Source organism: Lonchura striata, chromosome 31 (assembly GCF_046129695.1).
Source record: "Lonchura striata isolate bLonStr1 chromosome 31, bLonStr1.mat, whole genome shotgun sequence".
Classification (NCBI taxonomy): Eukaryota; Metazoa; Chordata; class Aves; order Passeriformes; family Estrildidae; genus Lonchura; species Lonchura striata.
This window is the reverse complement of record NC_134633.1, coordinates 5,129,838-5,156,961: the sequence shown is the minus strand read 5'-3', so window position 1 is coordinate 5,156,961 and position 27,124 is coordinate 5,129,838. Positions and strand designations below refer to the sequence as shown.

The window sequence follows — 27,124 nt, the reverse complement described above, 5'->3', positions numbered from 1 at the left end:
AAGCCCCTCAAACCCCCCCTCAGGACCCCCAAACCCCCTCTGTACCCCCCCTAAATCCCTCTGTACCCCCCCTAAATCCCTCTGTACCCCCCCTAAATCCCTCTGTACCCCCCCAAACCCCCCCAACCCCCCTCAAAGCCCCCCCTCAGGACCCCCCAGGACCCCCCAAACCCCCTCTGTACCCCCCCTAAATCCCTCTGTACCCCCCCAAACCCCCCCAAAGCCCCTCAAACCCCCCCTCAGGACCCCCCAAACCCCCTCTGTACCCCCCTAAATCCCTCTGTACCCCCCCTAAATCCCTCTGTACCCCCCCTAAATCCCTCTGTACCCCCCCTAAATCCCTCTGTACCCCCCCAAACCCCCCCAAAGCCCCTCAAACGCCCCCCTCAGGACCCCCCAAACCCCCTCTGTACCCCCCAACCCCCCCCAACCCCCCTCAACCCCCCCCTCAGGACCCCCCAGGACCCCCGGTTCCCTCGGCCGGTTCGTAGTGGCGGCTGAGGTAGACGCTCTGGCGGTCGAAGTCGCTTTGGCGGAGGCAGCGCAGGAGGAAGTGGCCGAGGTCGGGCGCGGAGATGCGCCGCGAGGCGCCGGGGCCGCCGGCGCTGCCCGGGCTCAGCGCGTAGTCCCCGGTCAGCGGCAGCTCCGCTGCGGGGCAGAACGCCATCAGCCCCGGAACCCCCGCCTGACCAAGCTTTTCCCACTTTTCCCCGATTTTCCCCTTTTTTCCCCGTTTTTTCCCCGTTTTTCCCCGTTTTTTCCCCGTTTTTTCCCGTTTTTTCCCATTTTCCCCCTTGTTTTTACTCATTTTTTTCACCGTTTTTTGGTCATTTTTCCCCATTTTTTCCCCATTTTTTCCCCATTTTCCCCCAAATTTCCCCCCATTTTCCCCGGTTTTTCCCAATTTTTCCAGTTTTTCCCCATTCTCCCCATTTTCCCCCCATTTTTCCCCATTTCCCCCATTTTCCCCGTTTTTTCCCAATTTTCCAGTTTTCCCACATTTTTCCCCATTTTTCCATTTTCCCCATTTCTCACCATTTTCCCCCATTTTTCCCATTTTTTCCCATTTTCCCGATTTTTCCCCCATTTTCCCCCCAAATTTCCCCACTTTTTCCCAATTTTCCCCCATTTTTCCCCATTTTCCCCCAAATTTCCCATTTTCCTATTTTTCCCTTTTTCCCAATTTTCCCCATTTTCCCCCAAATTTCCCCCCATTTTCCCCGTTTTTTCCCAATATTTCCAGTTTTTCCCCATTTTTCCCAATTTTTCCATTTCCCCCCCACTTTTCCCCATTTCCCCCCATTTTCCCCATTTTCCCCCAAATTTCCCCCCATTTTCCCGGTTTTTCCCATTTTTCCAGTTTTCCCATTTCTCCCCATTTTCCCCGTTTTTTCCCAATTTTTCCAGTTTTTCCCCATTTCCCCCATTTTCCCCAAATTTCCCCCCATTTTCCCGGTTTTCCCCAATTTTCCAGTTTTTCCCCATTTCTCCCATTTTCCCCGTTTTTCCCAATTTTTCCAGTTTTCCCCATTTCCCCCATTTTCCCAAATTTCCCCCCATTTTCCCCGTTTTTTCCAATTTTCCAGTTTTTCCCCATTTTTCCCAATTTTTCCATTTTCCCCCCCACTTTTCCCCATTCCCCCATTTTTCCCCATTTCCCCCAAAATTCCCCCATTTTCCCCGGTTTTCCCAATTTTTCCAGTTTTTCCCCATTTCTCCCCATTTTTCCATTTTTCCCCATTTCTCCCCATTTTTCCCCATTTTCCCCCCCATTTTTTCCCCCAATTTCTCTCCATTTTTCCCCATTTCCCCCACTTTCCCCCCATTTTTCCCCATTTCCCCCCATTTTTTTCCCCAAATTTCTACCAATTTTCCCCCATTTTCCCCCACTTCCCCCATTTTCCCCCATTTTCCCAATTTTTTCCCCCATTTTTTTCCCAATTTTTTCCCCCATTTTTCCCCATTTTCCCCCATTTTTCCCCATTTTCCCCCATTTCCCCCCCAGTTTCCCCATTTCCCCGCAAATTTTTTCCCCAAATTTCTACCAATTTTCCCCATTTTCCCTATTTCCCCATTTTCCCCCATTTTCCCCATTTTCCCCCAATTTTTTCCCCAAATTTCTCCCCATTTTTCCCCATTTTCCCCATTTTTCCCATTTTCCCCAATTTTTCCCATTTTCCCCATTTTCCCCCCAAATTTCCCATTTTTTTCCTATTTTTTCCCATTTTTTTCCAATTTTTCCCCATTTCCTCCCAAATTTCCCCCCATTTTCCCCGGTTTTCCCAATTTTTCCATTTTTCCCCATTTTTTCCCATTTTCCCCGTTTTTTCCCCATTTTCCCCCATTTTTTTCCCATTTTCCCCCCAAATTTCCCATTTTTTCCTATTTTTTCCCATTTTTCCCATTTTTTCCCATTTTCCCCTCAAATTTCCCCCAATTTTTTCACATTTTTTTCCTATTTTTTCCCATTTTTTCCCCATTTTCCCCCTTTTTTTCCTCAAATTTACCCCAATTTTTCCCATTTATACCACTTTTTTTTGCAGTTTTTCCCCAAATTTCCCCCATTTTTCCCCCCAAATTTCCCCCATTTTCCCCATTTTTTCCCATTTTCCCCCATTTTTTCCTATTTTTTTACCATTTTTCCCTCATTTTCCCCTCAAATTTCCCCAATTTTTTCCAATTTTTCCCGTTTTTTAGCCTTTTTTTCCCATTTCCCCCCCAACTTCCCCCAAATTTTCCCCATTTTTTTACATTTTTCCCATTTTTCCCCATTTCCCCCCAAATTCCCCCACTTTCCCCCCAAATTCCCCCAAATTTTTCCCCAATTTCCCTCCCCCAAAATTTTCCCATTTTCCCACCAATTTCCCCCAAATTTTCTCCAATTTCCCCTGTAATTTTTTCCCAATTTTTGTCCCAATTTCCCCCTATTTTTTTCCAATTTTTTCCCCAAAATTTTCTCCAATTTCCGCCAAATTTTCCCTCAAATTTCCCCAAATATTCCCCGTTTTCCCCCCCGTTTCCGCCCCAATTTTTCCCCCAATTTTCCCCAATTTTCCCCCAATTTTTTTCCCTAATTTCCCCCAAATTTTATCCCCCAAATTTTCCCAAAATCGCCCAAATTCCCCCCAAAACAGGGTCATTACTGGCGATGTGCGGGGGCATGGCGAGCACCCAGCGCAGCGGCGCCGCCCGCAGGATCCGCTCCAGGATTTCCCCATTTTCCCCCAAATTTCACCAAATTTTTTTCCCCAATTTTTTCCCGTTTTTTGTCCCAATTTCCCCCTAATTTTTGTCCCAATTTCCCCCTAATTTTTGCCAATTTTTTACCCCAAATCTTCTCCATATTTCCCCAAATCTTTCCCTCAAATTTCCCCAAATATTCCCCATTTTCCCCCTATTTCCCCCACAATTTTTCCCCAATTTTCCCCCAATTTTTTTCCCTAATTTCCCCCAAATTTCCCCCCCCAAATTTTCCCAAAACCGCCGGAATTCCCCCCAAAACGGGGTCATTACAAGCGATATGCGGGGGCATGGCGAGCACCCAGCGCAGCGGCGCCGCCCGCAGGATCCGCTCCGGGATTTCCCCATTTTCCCCCAAATTTCACCAAATTTTTTTCCCCTATTTTTTCCTAATTTTTTTCCCAATTTCCCCCTAATTTTTGTCCCAATTTCCCCCTAATTTTTGCCAATTTTTTACCCCAAATCTTCTCCATATTCCCCCAAATTTTTCCCTCAAATTTCCCCTAATATTCCCCATTTTCCCCCTATTTCCCCCCCAATTTCTCCCCAATTTTTTTCCCTAATTTCCCCCAAATCTTCCCCCCCAAATTTTCCCAAAACCGCCGGAATTCCCCCCAAAACGGGGTCGTTACTGGCGATGTGCGGGGGCATGGCGAGCACCCAGCGCAGCGGCGCCGCCCGCAGGATCCGCTCCGGGATTTCCCCATTTTCCCCCAAATTTCACCAAATTTTTTTCCCCAATATTTTCCTAATTTTTGTCCCAATTTCCCCCTAACTTTTGTCCCAATTTCCCCCTAATTTTTGTCCCAATTTCCCCCTAATTTTTGCCAATTTTTTACCCCAAATCTTCTCCAATTTCCCCCAAATTTTTCCCCACAAATTTCCCCAAATATTCCCCGTTTCCCCCTCTTTCCCCCCCAATTTTTCCCCCAATTTTCCCCCAATTTTCCCCCAATTTTTTTCCCTAATTTCCCCCAAATTTTCCCCCCCAAATTTTCCCAAAACCGCCGGAATTCCCCCCAAAACAGGGTCGTTACTGGCGATGTGCGGGGGCATGGCGAGCACCCAGCGCAGCGGCGCCGCCCGCAGGATCCGCTCCAGGATTTCCCCATTTTCCCCCAAATTTCACCAAATTTTTTTCCCCAATTTTTTCCTAATTTTTGTCCCAATTTCCCCCTAATTTTTGTCCCAATTTCCCCCTATTTTTTGCCAATTTTTTACCCCAAATCTTCTCCATATTTCCCCAAATCTTTCCCTCAAATTTCCCCAAATATTCCCCGTTTCCCCCCCAATTTTTCCCCCAATTTTCCCCCAATTTCTCCCCAATTTTTTTCCCTAATTTCCCCCAAATTTTATCCCCCAAATTTTCCCAAAACCGCCCGAATTCCCCCCAAAATGGGGTCATTACAAGCGATATGCGGGGGCATGGCGAGCACCCAGCGCAGCGGCGCCGCCCGCAGGATCCGCTCCGGGACTTCCCCATTTACCCCCAAATTTCCCCCAAATTTTTTTCCCAATTTTTTTCCCGATTTTTGTCCCAATTTCCCCCTAATTTTTGTCCCAATTTCCCCCTAATTTTTGTCCCAATTTCCCCCTAATTTTTGCCAATTTTTTACCCCAAATCTTCTCCATATTTCCCCCAAATTTTTCCCTCAAATTTCCCCAAATATTCCCCATTTTCCCCCTATTTCCCCCCCAATTTTCCCCCAATTTTCCCCCAATTTTTTTCCCTAATTTCCCCCCCAAATTTTCCCAAAACCGCCGGAATTTCCCCCAAAACAGGGTCGTTACTGGCGATGTGCGGGGGCATGGCGAGCACCCAGCGCAGCGGCGCCGCCCGCAGGATCCGCTCCATGCGCCGGTGCTCCTCGGTCACCGCCCGCAGCCGCTCCGGGACCCGCTGCGGCTCCCACAGCAGGAACGCTGCGCCCAGGGGGTTAGCGACCCCTCCCCGAAATTTTGGGGGGATTTGGGGACCCCTCCCCAAATTTTGGGGGGATTTGGGGACCCCTCCCCAGATTTTGGGGGGATTTGGGGGAGGTTTCGTCTGGTTTGGGGAGAAAGCGCTCCGGCTCCCACAGCAGGAACGCTGCGCCCAAGGGTTTAGCGACCCCTCCCCGAAATTTTGGGGACCCCCGCCCCAAATTTTGGGGGGATTTGAGGACCCCTCCCCAAATTTTGGGGGGATTTGGGGACCCCATCCCCAAATTTTGGGGAGTTTTGGGGACCCCTCCCCAAATTTTGGGGAGTTTTGGGGGAGGTTTTGTCTGGTTTGGGGAGGAAGTGCTCCGGATTCCACAGCAGGAACGCTGCGCCCAAGGGGTTTAGCGACCCCTCCCCGAAATTTTGGGAGGTTTAGGGACCCCTCCCCAAAATTTTAGGGACCCCCGCCCCAAATTTTGGGGGAATCTGGGGACCCCTCCCCAAATTTTGGGGGGATTTGGGGGGTTCCGGGGGGATACGCTGCGGCTCCCACAGCAGGAACTCTGAACCCAGGGGGTTTAGCGACCCCTCCCCAAAATTTTGGGAGGTTTAGGGACCCCTCACCAAAATTTTAGGGACCCCTCCCCAAATTTTGGGGGGATTTGGGGACCCCTCCCCAAATTTTGGGGGGATTTGGTGGTTCTGGGGGGATACGCTGCGGCTCCCACAGCAGGAACGCTGCGCCCAAGGGGTTTAGCGACCCCTCCCCAAAATTTTGGGGACCCCCGCCCCAAATTTTGGGGGGATTTGAGGACCCCATCCCCAAATTTTGGGGAGTTTTGGGGACCCCTCCCCAGATTTTGGGGCGTTTTGGGGGATTCTGGGGGGATACACTGTGGCTCCCACAGCAGGAACGCTGCGCCCAAAGGGTTTAGGGACCCCTCACCAAAATTTTAGGGACCCCTCCCCAAATTTTGGGGGGATTTGGGGACCCCTCCCCAAATTTTGGGGGTATTTGGGGACCCCTCCCCAAATTTTGGATGATTTAGGGACCCCTCTCCAAAATTTTGGGGGTTTTGGGAAGTCCTGAGGGGTTTGGGGGGATTTTTTGGGATTTTTTTGGGAATTTTTGGGGGGATTTTGGGGGATTTTGGAGGGGGATTTTTTGGCATTTTTGGGGGATTTTTTGGCATTTTTTGGGGAATTTTGTGGGATTTTTGGGGGGATTTTTTGGGAATTTTTGGGAGGATTTTTTGGGGTGGATTTGGGGAATTTTTGGGGGATTTTGGGAAGGATTTGGGGGATTTTTTGGGGATTTTTTGGGGGGGTTTTTTGGGATTTTTTGGAGATTTTTTTGGGATGACTTTGGGAATATTTTTGGGAATTTTTTGGGAATTCTGGGGCTCTCACCGGACAGACACGCCACCACCTTGGGCACCCCGTGCTCCACCAAGGCCTCCACGATGGTTCTGGTGGCGTCCGACATCACCGTGGTGGGGCCTGGGAATTTCGGGAATTTCGGGAATTTTTGGGATGGTTTTGGGGGCCCTTCTCCCTTTTTCCCATTTTCCCATTTTTTTCCCCATTTATTCCCAATTTCCTCCCCTTTTTTCCCCATTTATTCCAAATTTTCCCCCTTTTTTTCCCCATTTATTCCAAATTTTCCCCCTTTTTTTCCCCATTTATTCCAAATTTTCCCCCCCTTTTCTCCCATTTATTCCAAATTTTCCCCCTTTTTTCCCATTTATTCCAAATTTCCCCCTTTTTTCCCATTTATTCCAAATTTTCCCCATTTTTTCCCATTTATTCCAAATTTCCCCCTTTTTTTCCCCATTTATTCCAAATTTTCCCCCATTTTTTCCCATTTATTCCAAATTTTCCCCATTTTTTTCCCATTTATTCAAAATTTTTCCCCCCTTTTTTCCCCATTTATTACAAATTTCCCCCCTTTTTTCCCATTTATTCCAAATTTTTCCCCATTTTTTTTCCCATTTATTACAAATTTTCCCCCCTTTTTTCCCATTTATTCCAAATTTTCCCCCATTTTTCCCCATTTATTCCCAATTTTTTTCCCTTTTTTCCCAATCTTCCCATTTTTCCCCATTTTTGTCCCATTTTTCCCCAATTTCCCCCATTTTTCCCCATTTCCCCCCATTTTTCCCATTTTTTCCTCATTTCCCTCCATTTTTTTCCCAATTTTTCCTTTTTTTCCCCATTTTTTCTCAAATTTCCCCATTTTTTCCCCATTTTTTCCCTTCGGGGGCAGGAGGGGGAAGGGGGGGGAGGGTCCCCAAAATGGGGTCAAAGGTCAATGGGGGAGGGGTGAAGGTGGGTGGGGGATCCCAAAATGGGGTCAAAGGTCAGTGGGGGAGGGATCGGGGGGGGTGTGGGGAGGGGTGGGGTGGGGGAGGGTCTGGGTGAATTGGGGAGGGTCGGGATGAATTGGGGAGGGGTCCCGGGTGAATTGGGGAGGGGTCCTGGGGGTGGTGGGGGAGGGTCAGGATGAATTGGGGAGGGGTCCCGGGGTGGGGAGGGGTCCCAGGGGTGGGGAGGGGTCCGGGTGAATTGGGGAGGGGTCCGGGTGATTTGGGGAGGGGTCCCGGGGAATTGGGGAGGGGTCCCAGGGGTGGGGAGGGGTCCCGTTGAATTGGGGAGGGGTCCCAGGGGTGGGGAGGGGTCCGGGTGAATTGGGGAGGGGTCCGGGTGAATTGGGGAGGGGTCCCGGGGGTGGGGAGGGGTCCCGGTGAATTGGGGAGGGGTCCGGGTGAATTGGGGAGGGGTCCGGGTGAATTGGGGAGGGGTCCCGGGGGTGGGGAGGGGCCCCAGGGGTGGGGGAGTACCGAGGTCATTCCCCGTTCCCAGCAGGATCAGCGCCCCCTCCTGGCCGCGCACGGCCTCGCCCACGGCCCGCGGGTGGGGAGGGGTCCCAGGGGTGGGGAGGGGTCCGGGTGAATTGGGGAGGGTCAGGATGAATTGGGGAGGGGTCCCGGTGAATTGGGGAGGGGTCCCAGGGGTGGGGAGGGGTCCCGGTGAATTGGGGAGGGGTCAGGATGAATTGGGGAGGGGTCAGGATGAATTGGGGAGGGGTCCCGGGGGTGGTGGGGGAGTACCGAGGTCGTTCCCCGTTCCCAGCAGGATCAGCGCCCCCTCCTGGCCGCGCACGGCCTCGCCCACGGCCCGCGGGTGGGGAGGGGTCCCGGGGGTGGGGAGGGTCCGGGTGAATTGGGGAGGGATCAGGATGAATTGGGGAGGGTCAGGATGAATTGGGGAGGGGTCCCGGGGTGGGGGAGTACCGAGGTCGTTGCCCGTGCCCAGCAGGATCAGCGCCCCCTCCTGGCCGCGCACGGCCTCGCCCACGGCCCGCGGGTCCCGCGCGTCCCCCACGACCACCCGCGCGGGGGAGGGGCCGGGGGGCAGCCGAGAGGGGTCCCGGACCAGCGCGGTCACCTCGAAACCTGCGGGACCCCAAAAGGGCAGCGACGGGACCCGCAATGGCACCCGGCACCCCGAAAATCGCAGCCGGCACCCCGAAAATCGCAGCCGGCACCCCGAAAAACCCCGCACCCCGAGGTCCTGACAGGGACCCCCAAATTCCCTTCAGGAACCCCCTAAAATACCCCAAAAATCGCAGCCGGCACCCCAAAAATCACAACCGGCACCCCAAAAATCCCCGCACCCCGAGGTCCTGACAGGGACTGACAGGGACCCCCAAATTCCCTTCAGGACACCCCAAAAATCGCAGCCGGCACCCCAAAAATCCCCGCACCCCGAGGTCCTGACAGGGACCCCCAAATTCCCTTAAGAAACCCCCTAAAATACCCCAAAAATCACAGCCGGCACCCCAAAAATCCCCACACCCCCAATTCCTGACAGGGACACCCCAAAAATGTCACACGGCACCCCAAAATTCCCCAGGACACCCCAAAAATCTCCATACCCCGAGGTCCTGACAGGGACACCCCAAAATTACACACGGCACCCCGAAAATCACAGCCGGCACCCCGAAAATCCCCACACCCCCAATTCCTAGCAGGGCACCCCAAATTCCCTTCAGGACACCCCAAAAATCTCACCCGGCACCCCAAAAATCCGCGCACCCACAATTCCACCCAGGAATCCCCAAATTGTCACACGGCACCCCAAAAATCACACCCGGCACCCCAAAAATCCCCACACCCCGAATCCCTGACAGGGACCCCCAAATTCCCTTCAGGACACCCCAAAAATCCCCAAAAAATCACAGCCGGCACCCCAAAAATCACACCCGGCACCCCAAAAATCCCCGCACCCCGAATCCCTGACAGGGACCCCCAAATTCCCTTCAGGACACCCCAAAAATCCCCCCAAAATCGCAGCCGGCACCCCAAAAATCCCCACACCCCCAATTCCTGACAGGGACACCCCAAAACTACACACGGCACCCCAAATTCCAGTCAGGGACACCCCAAAAATCCCCACACCCCCGAGTTCCTGACAGGAACCCCCAAATTCCCTCCAGGACCCCCAAAATCCCTCCCAGCCCCCCAGAATCCCCCCAGGACCCCCAAAAATCTTCCCAGCCCCCCAGAATCCCCCCCAGGACTCCCCAAAATCACCTCCAGAACCCCCCAAAATCCCCCTCAGGACCCCCAAAACCTTCCAGGACCCCCCAAATTCTCTCCAAGTCCCCCAAAATCCCCCTCAGAACCCCCCAAAATCCCCTCCAGGACCCTCAAAAATCTTCCCAGCCCCCCAAAATCCCCCCAGGACTCCCCAAAATCACCTCCAGAACCCCCCAAAATCCCCCTCCGGACCCCCAAAAACCCCTCCAGGACCCCCAAAACCTTCCAGGAACCCCCAAATTCTCTCCAGGACCCCCCAAAACCCCTCCCAGGACCCCCAAAACCCCCCCAGGACCCCCAAAATCCCACCCTGGACCCCAAAATCCCTCCAGGACCCCCCAAAACCCCCCCCAGGACCCCCAAAATCCCCTCACAGCCCCCCCAAATCCCTCCCAGCACCCAAAATCCCCCTCAGGACCCCCCAAAATCCCCCCCAGGACCCCCCAAAACTTCCCAGGACCCCCAAAACCCCCCTCGGGATCCCCCCAAAACCCTCCCAAGGCGTTATCAGCCCCCCCAAATCCCTCCCGGCCCCCCCAAACTCCACCCAGGGCGTTATCAGCCCCCCCCAAATTCCCTCCCAGCCCCCCAAAATCCCCTCCCAGCCTCCCCCCAAGGCGTTATCAGCCCCCCAAATTCCCTCCCAGCCCCCCAAAATCCCCCCCAGGGCTTTATCAGCCCCCCCAAACCCCCCCCGCCCCCCCAGATAAGCCTTATCAGCCCCCCCAAATCCCCCGCGCCCCAAAACCGTCGGAATTTCCCCCAAAACCCAGGGAACCCCAAATTCTCAAGGATCCCGAATTCCCAGGGAACCCCAAAACCCAGGAACCCCAAATTCCCCCGGGACCCCAAAAACTCTTCAATTCCCAGGGAACCCCGAATTCCCAGGGAACCCCAAATTTCCCATCGACCCCAAATTTTTGATACTCCCCAAATTCCCAGGGAACCCCAAAATTCAGGGACCCCAAATTCCCCAGGGACCCCAAAAACTCTTCAATTCCCAGGGAACCCCAAATTCCCAAGGACCCCAAATTTCTGGGACTCCCCAAATTCCAGGGAACCCCAAATTTCTGGGACTCCCTAAATTCCCAGTGAACCCCCAAACTCAGGGAACCCCAAATTCCAGGGAACCCCAAATTTCTGTGAACCCCCAAATTCCCAGCAACCCCCAAATTTTTGGGACCCCCAAATTCCCAGCGACCCCTAAATTTTTGGGACCCCCCAAATTCCCAGGGAACCCCAAATTTTTGGGACTCCCCCAATTCCAGGGAACCCTAAAACTCAGGGAACCCCAAATTTCCCAGGGAACCCCAAATTTCCGGAGACCCCAAATTTCTGGGAACCCCAAAACTCAAGGACCCCCAAAGTCCCTCAATTTCCAGGGAACCCCAAATTTTTGGGACTCCCCAAATTCCCAGTGAACCCCAAAACTCAGGGAACCCCAAATTCCCTAGAGAATCCCAAATTTCTGGGACTCCCCAATGCCCCAGGGACCCCAAATTTTTGGGAACCCCAAATTCCAGGGAACCCCAAAACCCAGGGAACCCCAAATTCTCCAGGGACCCCAATTCTGCCTCATTTCGGGGTCCCCCTATTCCCATTTTTGGGGTCCCCATCCCCATTTTTGGGGTCCCGTTCCCATTTTTGGGCTCCCCATTCCCATTTTTGGGGTCCCCATCCCCATTTTTGGGGTCCCATTCCCATTTTGGGTCCCCATCCCCGTTTTTGGGGTGCAATTCCCGTTTTTGGGGTCCCATCCCCGTTTTTGGGGTGCAATTCCCATTTTTGGGGTCCCATTCCCATTTTCGGGGTCCCATCCCCGTTTTTGGGGTGCAATTCCCGGTTTTTGGGGTCCCATTCCCATTTTTGGGGTCCCATTCCCATTTTCGGGGTCCCATCCCCGTTTTCGGGGTCCCATCCCCGTTTTTGGGGTCCCATTCCCATTTTTGGGGTCCCATTCCCATTTTCGGGGTCCCATTCCCGTTTTTGGGGTGCAATTCCCGGTTTTGGGGTCCCATTCCCATTTTTGGGGTCCCATCCCCGTTTTTGGGGTCCCATCCCCGTTTTTGGGGTGCAATTCCCGGTTTTTGGGGTCCCATCCCCATTTTCGGGGTCCCATTCCCATTTTTGGGGTCCCATTCCCATTTTCGGGGTCCCATCCCCGTTTTTGGGGTGCAATTCCCGGTTTTTGGGGTCCCATTCCCATTTTCGGGGTCCCATCCCCGTTTTTGGGGTGCAATTCCCGGTTTTTGGGGTCCGTACCCTGCTCCAGCGCCAGCTGCAGCGTCACCCGCCCGGTCCTGCCGGTGGCTCCAAAGATCACGATCTTCATCCCCGGCGCCGTGACCCCAACCGGACCGAACCGGACCGAACCGGACCGAACCGGACCGAACCGGGACCGAACCGGACCCAACCGGACCGAACCGGACCGAACCGGGACCAAAACCGAGACACGAAACCGGGATTGGGATCGGGATCGGGACCGGGAGCAGGACCCGGATCGGGACCGAGACCTGGACCAGGATCGAGACTCGAACCGGGACCGGGACCGGGATCGAGACTCGAACCGGGATCAGGTTCAGAACCGGGACCGGCTCCGGGGAGTTTTGGCTGCGGGACTGGGCGGGACTGGGAGGGAACTGGGAGGGACTGGGATGAACTGGGAGGGACTGGGAGGGAACTGAGAGGGACTGGGCGGGACTGGGAGGGAACTGGGAGGGACTGGGAGGGAACTGGGAGGGACTGGGAGGGAACTGGGATGGACTGGGAGGGACTGGGAGGGAATGGGAGGGACTGGGAGGGACTGGGAGGGACTGGGAGGGACTGGGAGGGAACTGGGAGGGGACTGGGATGGACTGGGAGGGACTGGGAGGGAACTGGGAGGGAACTGGGAGGGAACTGGGAGGGACTGGGATGAACTGGGAGGGACTGGGAGGGAACTGGGATGGACTGGGAGGGACTGGGAGGGACTGGGAGGGAACTGGGATGGACTGGGAGGGACTGGGAGGGACTGGGAGGGACTGGGAGAGACTGGGAGGGAACTGGGAGGGACTGGGAGGGACTGGGAGGGAACTGGGAGGGAACTGGGATGGACTGGGATCCCAGTTCAAACCTGATCCCAGTCCCCGTTTTATCCCAATCCCTGTTTTATCCCAGTCCATATTTGATCCCAGTTCCTGTTTTATCCCAGTCCCTAGTTTATCCCAGTTCCTGTTTTATCCCACTCCCTAGTTGATCCCAGTCACTATTTGATCCATTTAATCCCAGTCCAAATTTAATCCCAGGCTGTACAATCCCAGTCCCTATTTGATCCCAGTCCATATTTGACCCCAATCTCTGGTTGATCCCAGTCCCTGTTTGATCCCAGCCCAGTTTATTCCAGTCTGTAGGACCCCAGTCCATAATTTATGTCAATCCCTATTTTATCCCAGTCCATTTGATCCATTTGATCCCAGTTCTCCCTGGTTGATCCCAGTCCGTGGGATCCCAGTCCATATTTGATCCCAATCTCTGCTTGATCCCAGTCCCTGTTTGATCACAGTCCATAGTTGATCCCAGTCCAGTTTATCCCAGTCTGTAGGGCCCCAATCCCTATTTTATCCCAGTCCATAGGTGATCCCAGTCCATATTTGATCCCAGTCTGCACAATCCCAGTCTGTAGGATCCCAGTCCCTAATTTATCCCAGTCCCTATTTCATACCAGTCCCTAATTTATCCCAGTCCCTATTTCATCCCAGTCCATGGGATCTCATTCCATATTTGATCCCAGTCCCTAATTGATCCCAGTCCCTAATTGATCCCAATTCCTATTTGATCCCAGTCCATAGGATCTCAGTCCATATTTGATCCCATTCCCTATTTGATCCCACTCCCTGGTGGATCCCAGTCCATATTTGACCCCAGTCTCGAGTTGACCCAAATCCATATGATCTCAATCCCAATTTAATCCCAGTCTGTAGGATCAAAATCCCTAAACTCAATCCCTATTTGATCCCAGTTCTCCCTGGTTGATCCCAGTCCATGGGATCCCAGTCCATATTTGATCCCAATCTCTGGTTGATCCCAGTCCCTGTTTGATCACAGTCCAGTTTATCCCAGTCTGTAGGGCCCCAATCCCTATTTTATCCCAGTCCATAGGTGATCCCAGTCCATATTTGATCCCAGTCTGCACAATCCCAGTCTGTAGGATCCCAGTCCCTAATTTATCCCAGTCCCTATTTCATACCAGTCCCTAATTTATCCCAGTCCCTATTTCATCCCAGTCCATGGGATCTCATTCCATATTTGATCCCAGTCCCTAATTGATCCCAGTCCATATGGCCCTGCACACATTCCAGAGGTCTGGAATTTCAGCTCCCAGCCAGGAAAAGACGTTCCCTTTGCCCTCGAAGGCAAAGCTCTTGAGAAGGGGCTGAAAACCAAGCGGAGCAAAATCCTACAGAGACATTTCACTGCTGGTCTCCGACTTCAGCTCCTGAACTAAGAATTAAAAAAATAATTGGGAAATTAAATCACTAAAAAATCAGGTGCGGGTCATTAGCGGCAATTAAATTAGGGGAGGGGTCCATTAAATCAGGGGAGGATCTTTGGTGGATCCTGGGGCAATTAAATCAGGGGAGGGTTTTTGGAGGTCCCTGGGTCAAGGGAGACACGGAGAGAGAAACAGAGCAGGGACAGAGAGGCGGGAGGAAATGGAGGACACAAACACAACCAGCTGAGAAGGTGGCACTGAGAAAAACAGAACTGCCATGGACTGGAAATGAACGGCAAAGAAATCAGTAGGTCTGAAAGTTTTATTTGCTATCCAATACATCCCAGCCACCCAGCTCCACACAATCCCCATCCCAACGCTCCAAATTGGGATCCCACTTCTCCCCATCTTCTCCCAAACCCATCCCACCCTGGCAGCTCTGGAATCGAGTGAGATTGGCGGGGGATTGAGGGTTTTTTGAGATGGGAACAAGGAATTTGAGGTGGGATTGAGTCTCTGAGGGTTAAAATTCACTTGTTTTCAGTGGGATGTGAGAAGATCTGAGGTGAACGAGTGATCCCTCTTGGCTTTTGGAGCGCAGAGAGGTTGAGGAGAGAAAACAAATGAAGGCCAACAGAAAAGGAGAAGCAGCCAGGCGTGCTACCAACGTGGATCACAGGGAATGTGGGTCACCAGGGCTGTGCCCAGTGTGGCTCCTCCCGTGGGGGATGGAGTTTAGCTCTTCTCGCACTCGGGGCACTCGCAGGGCTTCCCTTACCGGTGCCTCCGCTGGTGTCGGGTCAGGTGGGAGCTCTGTGAGAATCTCTTCCCACACTGGGGACACTCGTAGGGCCTCTCCCCAGTGTGGATCCTCTGGTGCTGGATCAGGCTGGAGCTCTGGGCGAAGCTCTTCCCACACTCGCCACACTCGTAGGGCCTCTCCCCAGTGTGGATGCGCCGGTGGGAAATGAGGGTGGAGTTGTTCCTGAATCCCCTCCCACAGTCGGGGCAGCAGAAGGGCCTCTCCTCTGTGTGAACCGGATAGTGCTGGAAGAGATTGGCTCTGGTCTTAAACCTCTTCCCACACTCGGAACAGTGGTAGGGCATCTCCCCAGTGTGGATCCTCTGGTGCTTGGTCAGCTCAGAGCTCCACCTGAATCCCTTCCCACACTGGGGACACTCGTAGGGCCTCTCCGCAGTGTGGATGCGCCGGTGGGAGATGAGGGAAGAGTTGTGCCTGAATCCCTTCCCACAGTCGGGGCAGCAGAAGGGCCTCTCCTCTCTGTGAACCAGATAGTGCTGGAGGAGATTGGCTCTGGTCTGAAATCTCTTCCCACACTCAGAACACTCGTAGGGCCTCTCCCCTGTGTGGCTCACCTGGTGCCTGATCAGGCTGGAGCTGCATCTGAAGCTCTTCCCACACTCAGAACACTCGAAGGGCCTCTCCCCGGTGTGGGTCATCTGGTGCCGGATAAAGTGGGATCTCATCCTGAAGCCCTTCCCACACTGGGGACACTCGTACAGTCTCTCCCCTGTGTGAATCACCTGGTGACTGATGAGGTGGCTTCTCCGGCTGAAGCTCTTCCCACACTCTCCACACTCGTAGGGCCTCTCTCCAGTGTGGATCCTCTGGTGCTTGATCAGGCTGGAGCTGCATCTGAAGCTCTTCCCACACTCCCCACACTCGTAGGGCCTCTCCCCTGTGTGGATCCTCTGGTGCACCGTCAGATTAGAGCTCCACCTGAAGCCCTTCCCACACTCCAAGCACTTGTGGGGCTTCTCCCCATCACGGAGCTGCTCAGGGTCCCCCAGCTCCGAGCTCTGGCTCCGTCTCCGGCCGCCTCCCCGGCCCAGGGTGGCTCTTTCCCCCTCAGATCCCCGCGATCTGCCTTTGCAGCCCCTCCTCGTGCGGGATCTCCGGGGCTTTTCCTCCCCGTCGGGTTCCTGCGCCGTGGAGCCGCTCAAAACGGCCTCTTCCACCAGGTTCTGCCGCGGGGATTTGTCCTCCCTGCTCTCCATCCTCGGCTCCTGCTCGGGGCAGGAAGGACCAGGAGAGGCTCTTCCTCTTCCTCGCAGCCTCCCAGGGGCTGGGAATGGGAACTCCTGCTTTGGGGAAAACAAGGGATGGGCACCATGAGCTGGAAGCTCCCTCTGTGCCAGTCCATCTCGAGAAGTCCCCGGCCACCTGGGCTCCATAAGAACCTCCCAAACACCGAGATCCAGCCCTGAAAAAGCCTCCCAGGAGCTCCCCGTCCCTGCTCCCTCCCCTCGGCTCTTCGGGGCTCCCCCCTGTCCCAGCTGCGGGGGTCACGCTGGGATTGGGGGTCCCCCTTCTCCTCGCTGCCCGCCCTCCCCAGGCTGCCGGCAGTCCCGGCCATCCCAAAAGCTCCCCCCTCTTGGCTCTCCCCATTCGGGGCTGCCGGGGCTGCTCGGGCTCCCGGGCTCCCTTCTGCCCTTCTTCTCTGTAAGAGAAGGGTGACCTTTTTGTTCGATGTAGCTGCAGATGTTAATTTGTTTCAAGGATATAATTTAAGCAAATTTGTTTTTACAGCGGTAGTAGGCAATAGGCTTTGCATTGCTTAACTGATAACACGCATTTCTAAGATAACACGTATTCTTGAGACTGTGAGAATCCCCAGATCAAAGGACACCTGTGAGGAAGACAACCAGCCTTCATCCCACGACCATCAGGAGGCAGAAAACGACCACCTAGCAACAGAATGAGACTGTGCAGAAGAAACGAGTGAACTAAGGAGGAAGATAAAAGAGTGAACTAAGGGACCACAAGCGCGGCAGTTTGGCGGAGCTGTGGCTCCCCTCTGTCGCGCAGCGCTGCTTTGCTTTCATATACTCAATTAAATGAATTTAAATAAATTCTGTTAATCGGATCGGATGGCCTCTTGTGCTCACTCATAACAATTTGGTGCCGTGACTCGGATCGTGGATTTGGAGGACCCCTCTCTGGGAGAGGCGCCACCACTCCGCTCTTTTGAGCGGACTTAGACTGGGGGTCTTGTCCTCATCCCGACCGACGAACCCAAAAGCCTTGAGAGGAAAGCAAAGAAAGGGAAGCGGGCCCAAGATACCCCTTAAATTTTGTGCACAAAGTCCGGACGAAGGCGCAGGACGCATAAGTATGAGGGTTCCGTTCGGGCGGGGTCGGGATCCCGGAGTGTGGCGAGTGTGTGAGTTGCATGAGAGGGGAGCCGGCAGCCGGACTCCCCAAGTGAACGCGAACCCTCAGTAGTGCGGTTCCCAAAGCCCGCGAGGGCCTGGGCCACGAACCAGGGGAAGCGATTGTGATTATTTGATTATCTGTGTGTGTTAGAAGGCACTCCGGAGGAATGGGGCAGGGGAAGAGTAAATCCCCCTCCCCAGTGGGGGTAAAACTCCCTTCGGTTCCTAAGGACAGTCCCCTGGGGTTCAGGTTGACCAATTGGGAACACTTCCCAGGAACGAGGGGGAAGGATAAAGCAAAAATGATACATTACTGTATAGAAGTGTGGGGAGGGAAGGAAGTTTCCAAAAATGCATTTTGGCCCATATTCGGGTCCTCAGAGGAATGGGTTAGACAAGCTCTAAACATCTGGGTGAGCACTAAACAACCCCCTAACCCGGAGGAGAGTGACTATGCCAAGATCTGGGTGAGCCGACCGGAGATGCTTGTGTTCAAACTTTCCAAAAAACCTAAGGGGAAAAGAAAGGGACGACCAGAGGAACTGATAGTAGCCCCACCTCCTTATGTTCCTCCTGTACCACGAGCACCCCCTCTCCCCTCATCGGATGATGAGTCTGACTCAGATTCCGAGCAGCCTGGTCCAGTCACCCGGAGCAGGGCAAAAGGCAAACTGTTTCCCTTGAGGGAAATGCCCATGGGGGGGCCACAATCAGGAATAGGATTCATTTCTGTTCCCTTGAGCTCGGGAGATGTGAGAGATTTCAAGAAGGAGATGGGAAACTTATTAGAGGATCCTTTAGGTGTGGCAGAAAGAGTGGATCCATTTTTGGGCCCCAATATATACACTTGGGAAGAACTGCAGTCCATACTGAATATCCTATTTACGGTTGAAGAAAAGAACATGATTAGGGCAGCTGGGATGCGGGTCTGGGATGCCCAGTCGGCACATGCTCAACACCCAGCTGACACTAAGTGGCCTCTTCAAAATCCTATTTGGAATAACCAAGACCAGGCTCATAGGGCCAATATGCGGGACTTCCGAACCAGAATAATTGACGGTATTCGGGAATCAGTCCCCAGGGGTCAAAACATCAATAAAGCATTCAATGACAGACAGAGGAAAGATGAAACACCCACGGAGTGGCTGGAGAGGCTGCGAAAGAACTTCCAATTATATTCAGGATTAAAACCGAATGATCCAATGGGGCAGGCAATATTAAAAGTGCATTTTGTATCTAAGTCTTGGGACGATATTAGGAAGAAGATACAAAAGATGGAGGATTGGCAGGATAGGGATTTGGCAGAGCTGCTGCAGGAGGCGCAGAAAGTGTACGTCCGGAGAGAGGAAGAGAGTCAGAAGAGGCAAGTTAAAATGATGGTTGCTGCGGTAAGGGAAAGTAGGAGCATAGAGACAGGACAGAAGAAGTTTACTCGAGACAAAGCGGGTAATAAAGAAAGGGGGGGGGAAACAGAAGAAAAGACTTGTTATTACTGTGGCAAAAAGGGACATTTCAAGAGGGAGTGCAGGGTGCGGCTTAGAGATGAGAAAGAATTCAAGGCTGACTAGGGGGGGTCAGGGGCTCTACTTTATGGGGACCCGGAGACATCAAAAGGAGCCCTTGATAAAATTAAAGGTGGGTCCCCAAGGCCAGAAAATAGAATTCTTGGTCGATACAGGGGCGGAAAGATCTACCATTCAATTCCTGCCCCAAGGCTGTACCCTGTCAAAACAGACAGCCATGGTAATAGGGACAAAAGGGGAACCATTTGAAGTACAAATTATTAAAGAGGTAATGGTAGAATCAGAAACTAAAATGGGGGTGGGTGACTTCTTATTAGTCCCTGAAACAGATTACAACTTATTGGGAAGGGATTTAATTGTTGAATTGGGAATTCAAATCGAAGTGGTAGAAAAGGAATTGAAAATCAGGCTCTGCCCTCTCCGATTGGCAGATGAAGAGAAAATAAATCCTGAAGTATGGTACAATCCGGGAACCGTGGGCAAATTGAATATGACTCCATTCACGGTAAAGATCAGAAACCCTGAGGTCCTGGTGAGAATAAAACAGTACCCTATTTCACTAGAGGGAAGGGAAGGATTGAAACCCGAAATTGAAAGATTACTAAATAAAGGATTATTGGAACCATGTCTGTCGCCTTTTAACACCCCCATACTCCCAGTTAAAAAGGCAGACGGATCCTATCGGCTGGTGCATGACCTTAGGGAAATTAATAAGCGAACCGTAGCTCGGTTCCCAGTAGTGGCAAACGCCTATACCCTTTTGAGTAAATTGGGACCTGAAAACGAGTGGTATAGTGTCATAGACCTGAAAGATGCCTTTTGGGCCTGCCCTCTGGACGAATCCAGTCGAGACTATTTTGCCTTTGAATGGAAGGACCCTGATACGGGGAGGCGACAGCAACTCAGGTGGACAGTGTTACCTCAGGGGTTCACCGAGTCTCCCAATTTATTCGGGCAAGCCCTGGAACAACTTTTGCAAGATTATAAAACAGACCCAGAGGTAAAGCTAGTTTAGTATGTGGATGATTTGTTAATAGCAGGTAAAGAAGAAGACAAAGTCCGGAAAGAAAGTGTCAAACTATTAAATTTCCTGGGGCTGAAGGGATTGAAAGATTCTAAAGCAAAACTACAATTTGTGGAAGAAGAAGTTAGGTACCTGGGACATTATTTGTAAAAGGGAGAGAAGAAAATTGATCCAGATAGAGTACAAGCAATCCTATCCCTGCCTTTACTGGAAAATAAACGACAAATTCGTCAGATATTAGGACTTACAGGGTATTATAGGCAGGGAATTGAAAACTATAGCGGGAAGGCAAGATTTCTGTATCAAAAACTTACCCAAGATGGGCACCTTAAGTGGACAGAAGAGGAAAAATCTAAATTCCAAGAATTAAAAGAAACTCTGGTCCATGCTCCAGTCCTGAGCCTCCCAGATTTAAAGAGGCCCTTCTTTTCATTTGTCAATATTACAGATGGGGTAACTTATGGAGTACTTACCCAGGACTGGGCGGGGAAAAAGAAACCTATTGCATATCTATCTAAAATTTTAGACCCTGTAAGTAGGAGATGGCCGGGCTGCTTACGAATAATTGCAGGCTGTGCAGCGTTAGTAGAAGAAACAAGGAAGATCACCTTTAATGCCACCCTGAAGGTATTAACTCCACATAACATGCGGAGTGTGATGCAACAAAAAGCAGACAAATGGATATCTGATGCCAGGCTCCTAAAGTATGAGGGGATTTTATTAGAAACCCCTAATTTCACTTTAGAAATCACCTCATTGCAAAATCCAGCCTCCTTCCTCTTCGGAGAGCCAGAGACTGACCCACTGACTCATGACTGTGTGATCACTATAGAAGAGCAAACTAAAATTAGACCTGACTTGGAAGAGGAGGAGTTAGAGACTGGAGAAAAACTGTTTGTAGATGGATCATCCAGAGTAGTAGAGGGCCAAAGAAAATCAGGGTATGCCATAATAGGGGGACCTGACCTAGAAGTAATTGAGTCCGGAGCCCTAGACAAAGCATGGTCAGCCCAAGCCTGTGAAATATATGCCATCCTAAGAGCCTTGGAATTATTAAAGGGAAAAGAGGGAACCATTTATACAGATTCTAAATATGGGTACGGGGTAGTACATACATTTGGGAAATTATGGGAGGAAAGGGGCCTCGTGAATTCACAAGGAAAGGACCTGGTGCATCAGAGATTAATAGTAGCCCTCCTGAAGGCCTTGAGAGGCCCTGCAAAGATAGCTGTAGTTCATTTAAAAGGGCCTCAGCGGGGAATGGATTACCGGAGTAGGGGTAACAACGCGGCGGACCATGAAGCAAAGAAGGCTGCAATTATCGAGGCACTGACCTTGAGCGAGAGAGCTGGGAGGGATCCTACAGATACCCCAGAGAATCCTGGGTTGAACACCCAGGAGAAGCTTGTATTTACTGTAGAAGAGCGGGAGAAACTTGCGAAATTGGGGATAAAAGAAGAATCGGGGAAGTGGCTGTTGAAGGATGGGAGGGAGGTTCTGCCTAGGGCCGTAGCCCAGCAGATGCTTAATAAATTACACCAGAAAACACACTGGGGCGCTCAAGGGCTGGTAGACCACTTTGCCACCCATTACATGACTGTGGGTCTCCATGATCTAACAAAAAGTATTACTAAGGGTTGTCCAACCTGTTTACGTGTAAATAGGAAGAATTTAAGGAAGCCACCCTTGGGAGGGAGACCAGTGGCAAAGAGGCCTTTTACAAATTTACAGGTGGACTTTACTGAGCTTCCCAAAGTGGGGAGGGTAAAATATCTTTTAGTTATAGTAGATCATCTAACACATTATGTGGAAGCAATCCCCACCGCTAGAGAGACAGCCCGAACGGTGACAAAGGCCCTGCTAGAGGAAATAATACCCAGGTATGGGGTCCCAGAAACAATAGACTCCGATAAGGGCCCCCACTTCACTTCAAAAATAACACAGCTGCTGGCAGAAGCCCTGGGCATAAAATGGGAACAACATACTCCCTGGCACCCCCAGAGTTCAGGGAGGGTGGAAAGAATGAATGGAGAAATTAAGAAACAACTCACTAAATTGGTACTAGAAACTAAGTTATCTTGGATAAAATGTCTGTCACTAGCATTATTAAATATTCGGACTCAACCACGAGCAGACATAGGGCTTTCCCCATTTGAAATGTTGTATGGAATGCCCTACTCCCTGGAGAAAGTTCAATCTAATCCTAATATCACTGACCAAAGTATTAACAAATATTTAACTGTTTTAATGAAATACAAGAAACAGTTATGGGAAAAGGGGATGTGGGCCCAAAGACCACCATTAGATCTTGTATTACACCAGGTACAACCCGGCGACTGGGTTCTCATCCGAAGCTGGAAGGAAGATTCAATCACCCCAAGGTGGGGCGGACCGTATCTGGTTTTAATCACCACTGATTCTGCAGTTCGTACGGCAGAAAAGGGATGGACCCATGCTAGCAGAATAAAGGGGCCGGTGGACCCAACTCGATTCCATGCAACTTCCAGAGAGACGAGCTGGAAGATTGATGGGAAGCCAGGGGATTTGAAGCTAACAGTAAAGAGAACTCTCAAGTAATTTTAATGGACACTGCCAGTTCCGGAGACATTTGGGTCAGGAATGACTGGGGATTGCAAACACAACTGATAGGAGAAACAAAACCCCCAGGATACTGTAAGCATTTAGAAGATTTAGCTCAGCAGCCCTATTATCGGCCCATCCGACTCGAATAGGAGCAGAGACCTTGGCAAGGGGAGGGCCATGCCGAGCATGAAGATATTAGAGTAAAATGTAGCTGGTTAGATTGTGATTGTTACCCTTTTGCTTGCTTTTCTTGTAAAATTTGTAAAGGGCTGTGGTGGGCTCACTGTAGAAAGGGGAGGGCTCCAAAAAGTGTGTGCCAACGCTGCTGGCTAGAACAACGCAAGTTGACCTCTGAAATATTGAATTATAAGGTCGCCACTCGGGAATTGACTAAGGAATCTCCCGAGTGGTGGAGAATTTTTGTGAAGGGAATAAACCCTGAATTCTATTGCTACCAATCCAACGAGCTTTCAAGTCCATTTCTTACGGACATAGTCCAGGTCAAGTGTCGCAGACTGGTCAAAGGGCTTAGGTATGACACCCCACAATTAAATGAGAAAAATTGGAACTCCCGGAGGTTGAAGTGGGAGAGAGGAAATAATCCCGCCCCTGAAGAATATCTCTGCTGTCAAGAAGATGGCCTACCCTGTAGCTTGTAGCAACCAAGTTGACAGGCGAGACAGAGAGGTAGCTAGTGGGGATGAGGGACCCTCCCAAATCTTAAGAAGAAACACTGACCACCATAGGCACGGGAATGGTGACAATGGAATGAGAAAAAGTGGGAATGAGAAAAAGTGGGAATGTGAAATTGGGCGTGATAAGCAGCATCCCCTGCAGTGCGTACTACTCAGCCCTAAAGATTCTTGCGTTTGTGATGATATGCTTTCCTCTCCAAAGTGTTGCTACTGAAACCCATGAACCCTTTAAATGGACATTAAGTAGGTGGGAAAATCATGATACTCGTTACAACCTGCAGACTGTGATGACCCCCGGGGCGCCAAGCTTTAAAGCTGGAGTATGTAACATGACCAAGAATCCAAGCTGTGGGCGGCTGTTAAATTTGACAAGTGCCCTGCTTCAAATTCGGGGAGGTCATATTGTAACCTCCCCGGGCATTACTACTGTGGTTATTGGGGTTGTGAGACAATAGCATCAGCATGGGCCCCGGGGGGAGGGTCAGATAAATACCTAAGGGTGGGATATGGACCAGCTGGATGTGTAAAGCCACAAGAATGGCCATGGGCAGGGAAGAATTTACTCGGGAACTGTACTTTCGTATACCTCAATGTTACTCATCCAAATGACCCAGGGTGGCTGCTGGGAAAGACATGGGGAATTAGGCATTGGATAGAGGGACACGATTTGGGAAACCTAATACTTATTAAAAAAAAAAAAAAAAAAAAGAACCTATTCCCTATGACCCAGCACCAATTGGACCCAACAAAGTAATAAGTGACATTAAAACTAAAACAATCAACTACACGGAGACAGAGGTTATTACCAACCACATTAGTATAGATGAGCCAGGTGCTCCTAAACCCGAACATGCCACCTTGTGGAAAATAATGCAAGCCACATTCGGCGTTTTAAACTATACATACCCAAACCTGACAGAGGGTTGCTGGCTCTGTTACATGATGAATCCACCCTTTTATGAGGCGATAGGATCCTTTGCCAAAACCAAAAGAATTAATGGGACAAACCCAAGAGAATGTCTGTGGGAACAGGGAAAAGATAGCACCCCAGGAATAACCCTAGCACAAGTAAGAGGGAAAGGGAAATGTGTAGGAAAAGTACCCGCAATAATGCAACACTTGTGTGAGACGACAATCAGCATCAAGAGAAAAGATAAACCGGCAGAATGGCTCCTGCCGGCGCCTAACACCAAATGGGTATGTAATACACTCGGAACCAACCCTTGCTTATCCATAAGGCTTTTCAATGAAAGTTCAGATTATTGTGTACAGGTGTTAATTGTCCCTCGCATATCTTATCACCCAAAGGAGTATGTACTAGAGCATCAAATAACTCCCGAACACCATCTAGTCAAAAGAGAACCACTCACCGTATTAACGGTAGCAGTCTTGCTTAGTGTGGGTGGAGCTGGAGTGGGAACGGGGGTAGCCTCCCTAGTAAATCAATAACAAGGTATGAAAAATTTACGGGTATCCGTAGATGAAGACTTGAGCAGAATCGAAAAGGCCATAGATGGGTTAGTAAAATCAGTCAGGTCCCTCTCTGAGGATGTGTTACAAAATAGACGGGGACTTGATCTATTATTTTTACAATAAGGGGGGCTCTGCGTTGCCTTACGAGAAGAATGTTGCACTTATGCAGAAAATAATTAATACGGTTCAACGAATAAAAAGAAGGATAAAAGGGAATGGGGGAAATTGTAAGAGAAGGGTGACCTTTTTGTTCGATGCAGCTGCAGATGTTAATTTGTTTCAAGGATATAATGTAAGCAAATTTGTTTTTACAGGGGCAGTAGGCAATAGGCTGTGAATTGCTGATAACACGCATTCCTAAGTTTTTACAGCGGTAGTAGGCAATAGGCTTTGCATTGCTTAACTGATAACACGCATTTCTAAGATAACACGTATTCTTGAGACTGTGAGAATCCCCAGATCAAAGGACACCTGTGAGGAAGACAACCAGCCTTCATCCCATGACCATCAGGAGGCAGAAAACGACCACCTAGCAACAGAATGAGACTGTGCAGAAGAAACGAGTGAACTAAGGAGGAAGATAAAAGAGCGAACTAAGGGACCAGAAGCGCGGCAGTTTGGCAGAGCTGTGGCTCCCCTCTGTCGCGCAGCACTGCTTTGCTTTCATATACTCAATTAAATGAATTTAAATAAATTCTGTTAATCGGATCGGATGGCCTCTTGTGCTCACTCATAACACTCCCCGTCCCTGCTCCCTCCCCTCGGCTCTTCGGGGCTCCCCCCTGTCCCAGCTGCGGGGGTCACGCTGGGATTGGGGGTCCCCCTTCTCCTCGCTGCCCGCCCTCCCCAGGCTGCCGGCAGTCCCGGCCATCCCAAAAGCTCCCCCCTCTTGGCTCTCCCCATTCGGGGCTGCCGGGGCTGCTCGGGCTCCCGGGCTCCCTTCTGCCCTTCTTCTCCGCTCGGGGCCGCAGGGGCTCCAAGGAGTCCCCCCGAGGGGCCTTTTCCGCTCCGCTTCGCACTTCTTCCTTCTCCAAACACGCCCCAAAAAACCCAGCCCCGGCACCCCCCAGGAGATCTGGCCCGAGCTGCCCCTCCCCGCTCACCTGCGGGATGGGGGCGATGATCCCACACGTGGGGGCTGCGAATTCAGGCAGGGCTCCACCGCGCCATCCCCTCGGCTCCGCTCCATCCGCCTTTGTCCCTCCTCTTCCTCCTCCTGCCGCTCCTCCTCTTCCATCCCCCCTGCTCCTCCTCCTCCCTGAGCCCACCTCCCGCTCCTCCTGCATCCCTGCCCTTCCCTCCCTGCCCTTCCTTCCCCCTCCTCCTGCTCTCTGTGCCCACCGCCTTCTGCTCCCTCATCCCTCCTCTTCCATCGCTCCTCCTCCTCCTCCTCCTGTGTCCCGTCCCCTCCTGCCTGTCCTCCTTCATCCCTTCCCTTCCATCCTTCTCCTCCTCGCCATCCCTACCTCCTTCTCCTCCTTCATCCCCCTCCTCCTCCTCCCTTTCCCCATTTCCTTCTCCTGTTTCCAGCCCTACTCACTCTCCTCCTTCACCCCCTCTCTTCCATGCCATCCCAGTTCGTGCTGGGATTTGTCCGGTCCGTGTCTGTAGGATCCCGGTCCATGTCACCTCATTCCTGTTTATCCCAGTCTGTTTGCTCCTGATCCCTGTGGTCCCGGTCTGTGCAGTCCCAGTCTGTAGGATCCCCAGGCCAGGTTATCCCCGGCTGTATGATCCCAATCCATAGGATCGCATTCCACAGGGTCCCAGTCGCTTTTTTATCCCGGTCCATGGCATCCCAGTTCCATATAAATCCAGTCCAGTTCATCCCAGTCCATACAGTCCCAATCTTTATTTGATCCCATTCCCTATTTCATCCCATTCTATTTTATCCTTGTCCTAGTCCCTATTTGATCACATTCTTAATTTTTCCCCAGTCCATAGGATCCCTGATCCATATAATCCCAGTCCGGTTTATCCCAAATTATTCCAGTCCATAGGATCCCCGATCCATATAATCCCAGTCCAGTTTATCCCGGATTATTCCAGTCCATAGGATCCCCGATCCATATAATCCCAGTCCAGTTTATCCCAGATTATTCCAGTCCGTAGGATCCCAATTCCATATAATCCCTGTCCATAAAATCCCAGATCCATATAATCCCAGTCCATAGGGTTCTCGGCCCTATTTAATTCCATTCCATTCCAGGCTATCCTAGTCCAGTTTATCCCGTTCCATAGGATCTCAATTCCATAAAATCCCAGTCCAGTTCATCCCTCTCCATAGGATCCCAGATCCATAGGATCCCAGTCCAGTTTCTCCCAGTTTATCCCAGTCTATAGGATCCCAGTTCCATATAATCCCAGTCCAGTTTATCCCAGTTTATCCCAGTTTATCCCAGTCTATAGGATCC

The 27,124-nt window shown here is 51.5% G+C and overlaps 2 protein-coding genes across 2 annotated transcripts; both read right to left on the bottom strand.

Annotated features, from left to right (window-relative positions):
- Positions 1-448: 448 nt before the first annotated feature.
- BLVRB (biliverdin reductase B) lies at positions 449-12,096 on the bottom strand. Its single transcript, XM_077789110.1, has 5 exons — positions 12,027-12,096; positions 8,457-8,618; positions 6,574-6,663; positions 5,032-5,163; positions 449-648 (listed from the first exon to the last, which is right to left on the bottom strand). Exons 1-5 carry the CDS (start codon positions 12,094-12,096, stop codon positions 449-451), a joined length of 654 nt encoding a protein of 217 aa, XP_077645236.1.
- Positions 12,097-14,539: 2,443 nt separating this feature from the next.
- On the bottom strand, positions 14,540-26,268 carry LOC144247720 (uncharacterized). The gene is made up of 2 exons (XM_077789166.1): positions 25,814-26,268; positions 14,540-16,338 (listed from the first exon to the last, which is right to left on the bottom strand). The coding sequence occupies exons 1-2, from the start codon at positions 25,994-25,996 to the stop codon at positions 15,010-15,012; spliced, it is 1,512 nt and encodes a 503-aa protein (XP_077645292.1). The 5' UTR covers positions 25,997-26,268; the 3' UTR covers positions 14,540-15,009.
- Between the last annotated feature and the right edge of the window lie 856 nt (positions 26,269-27,124).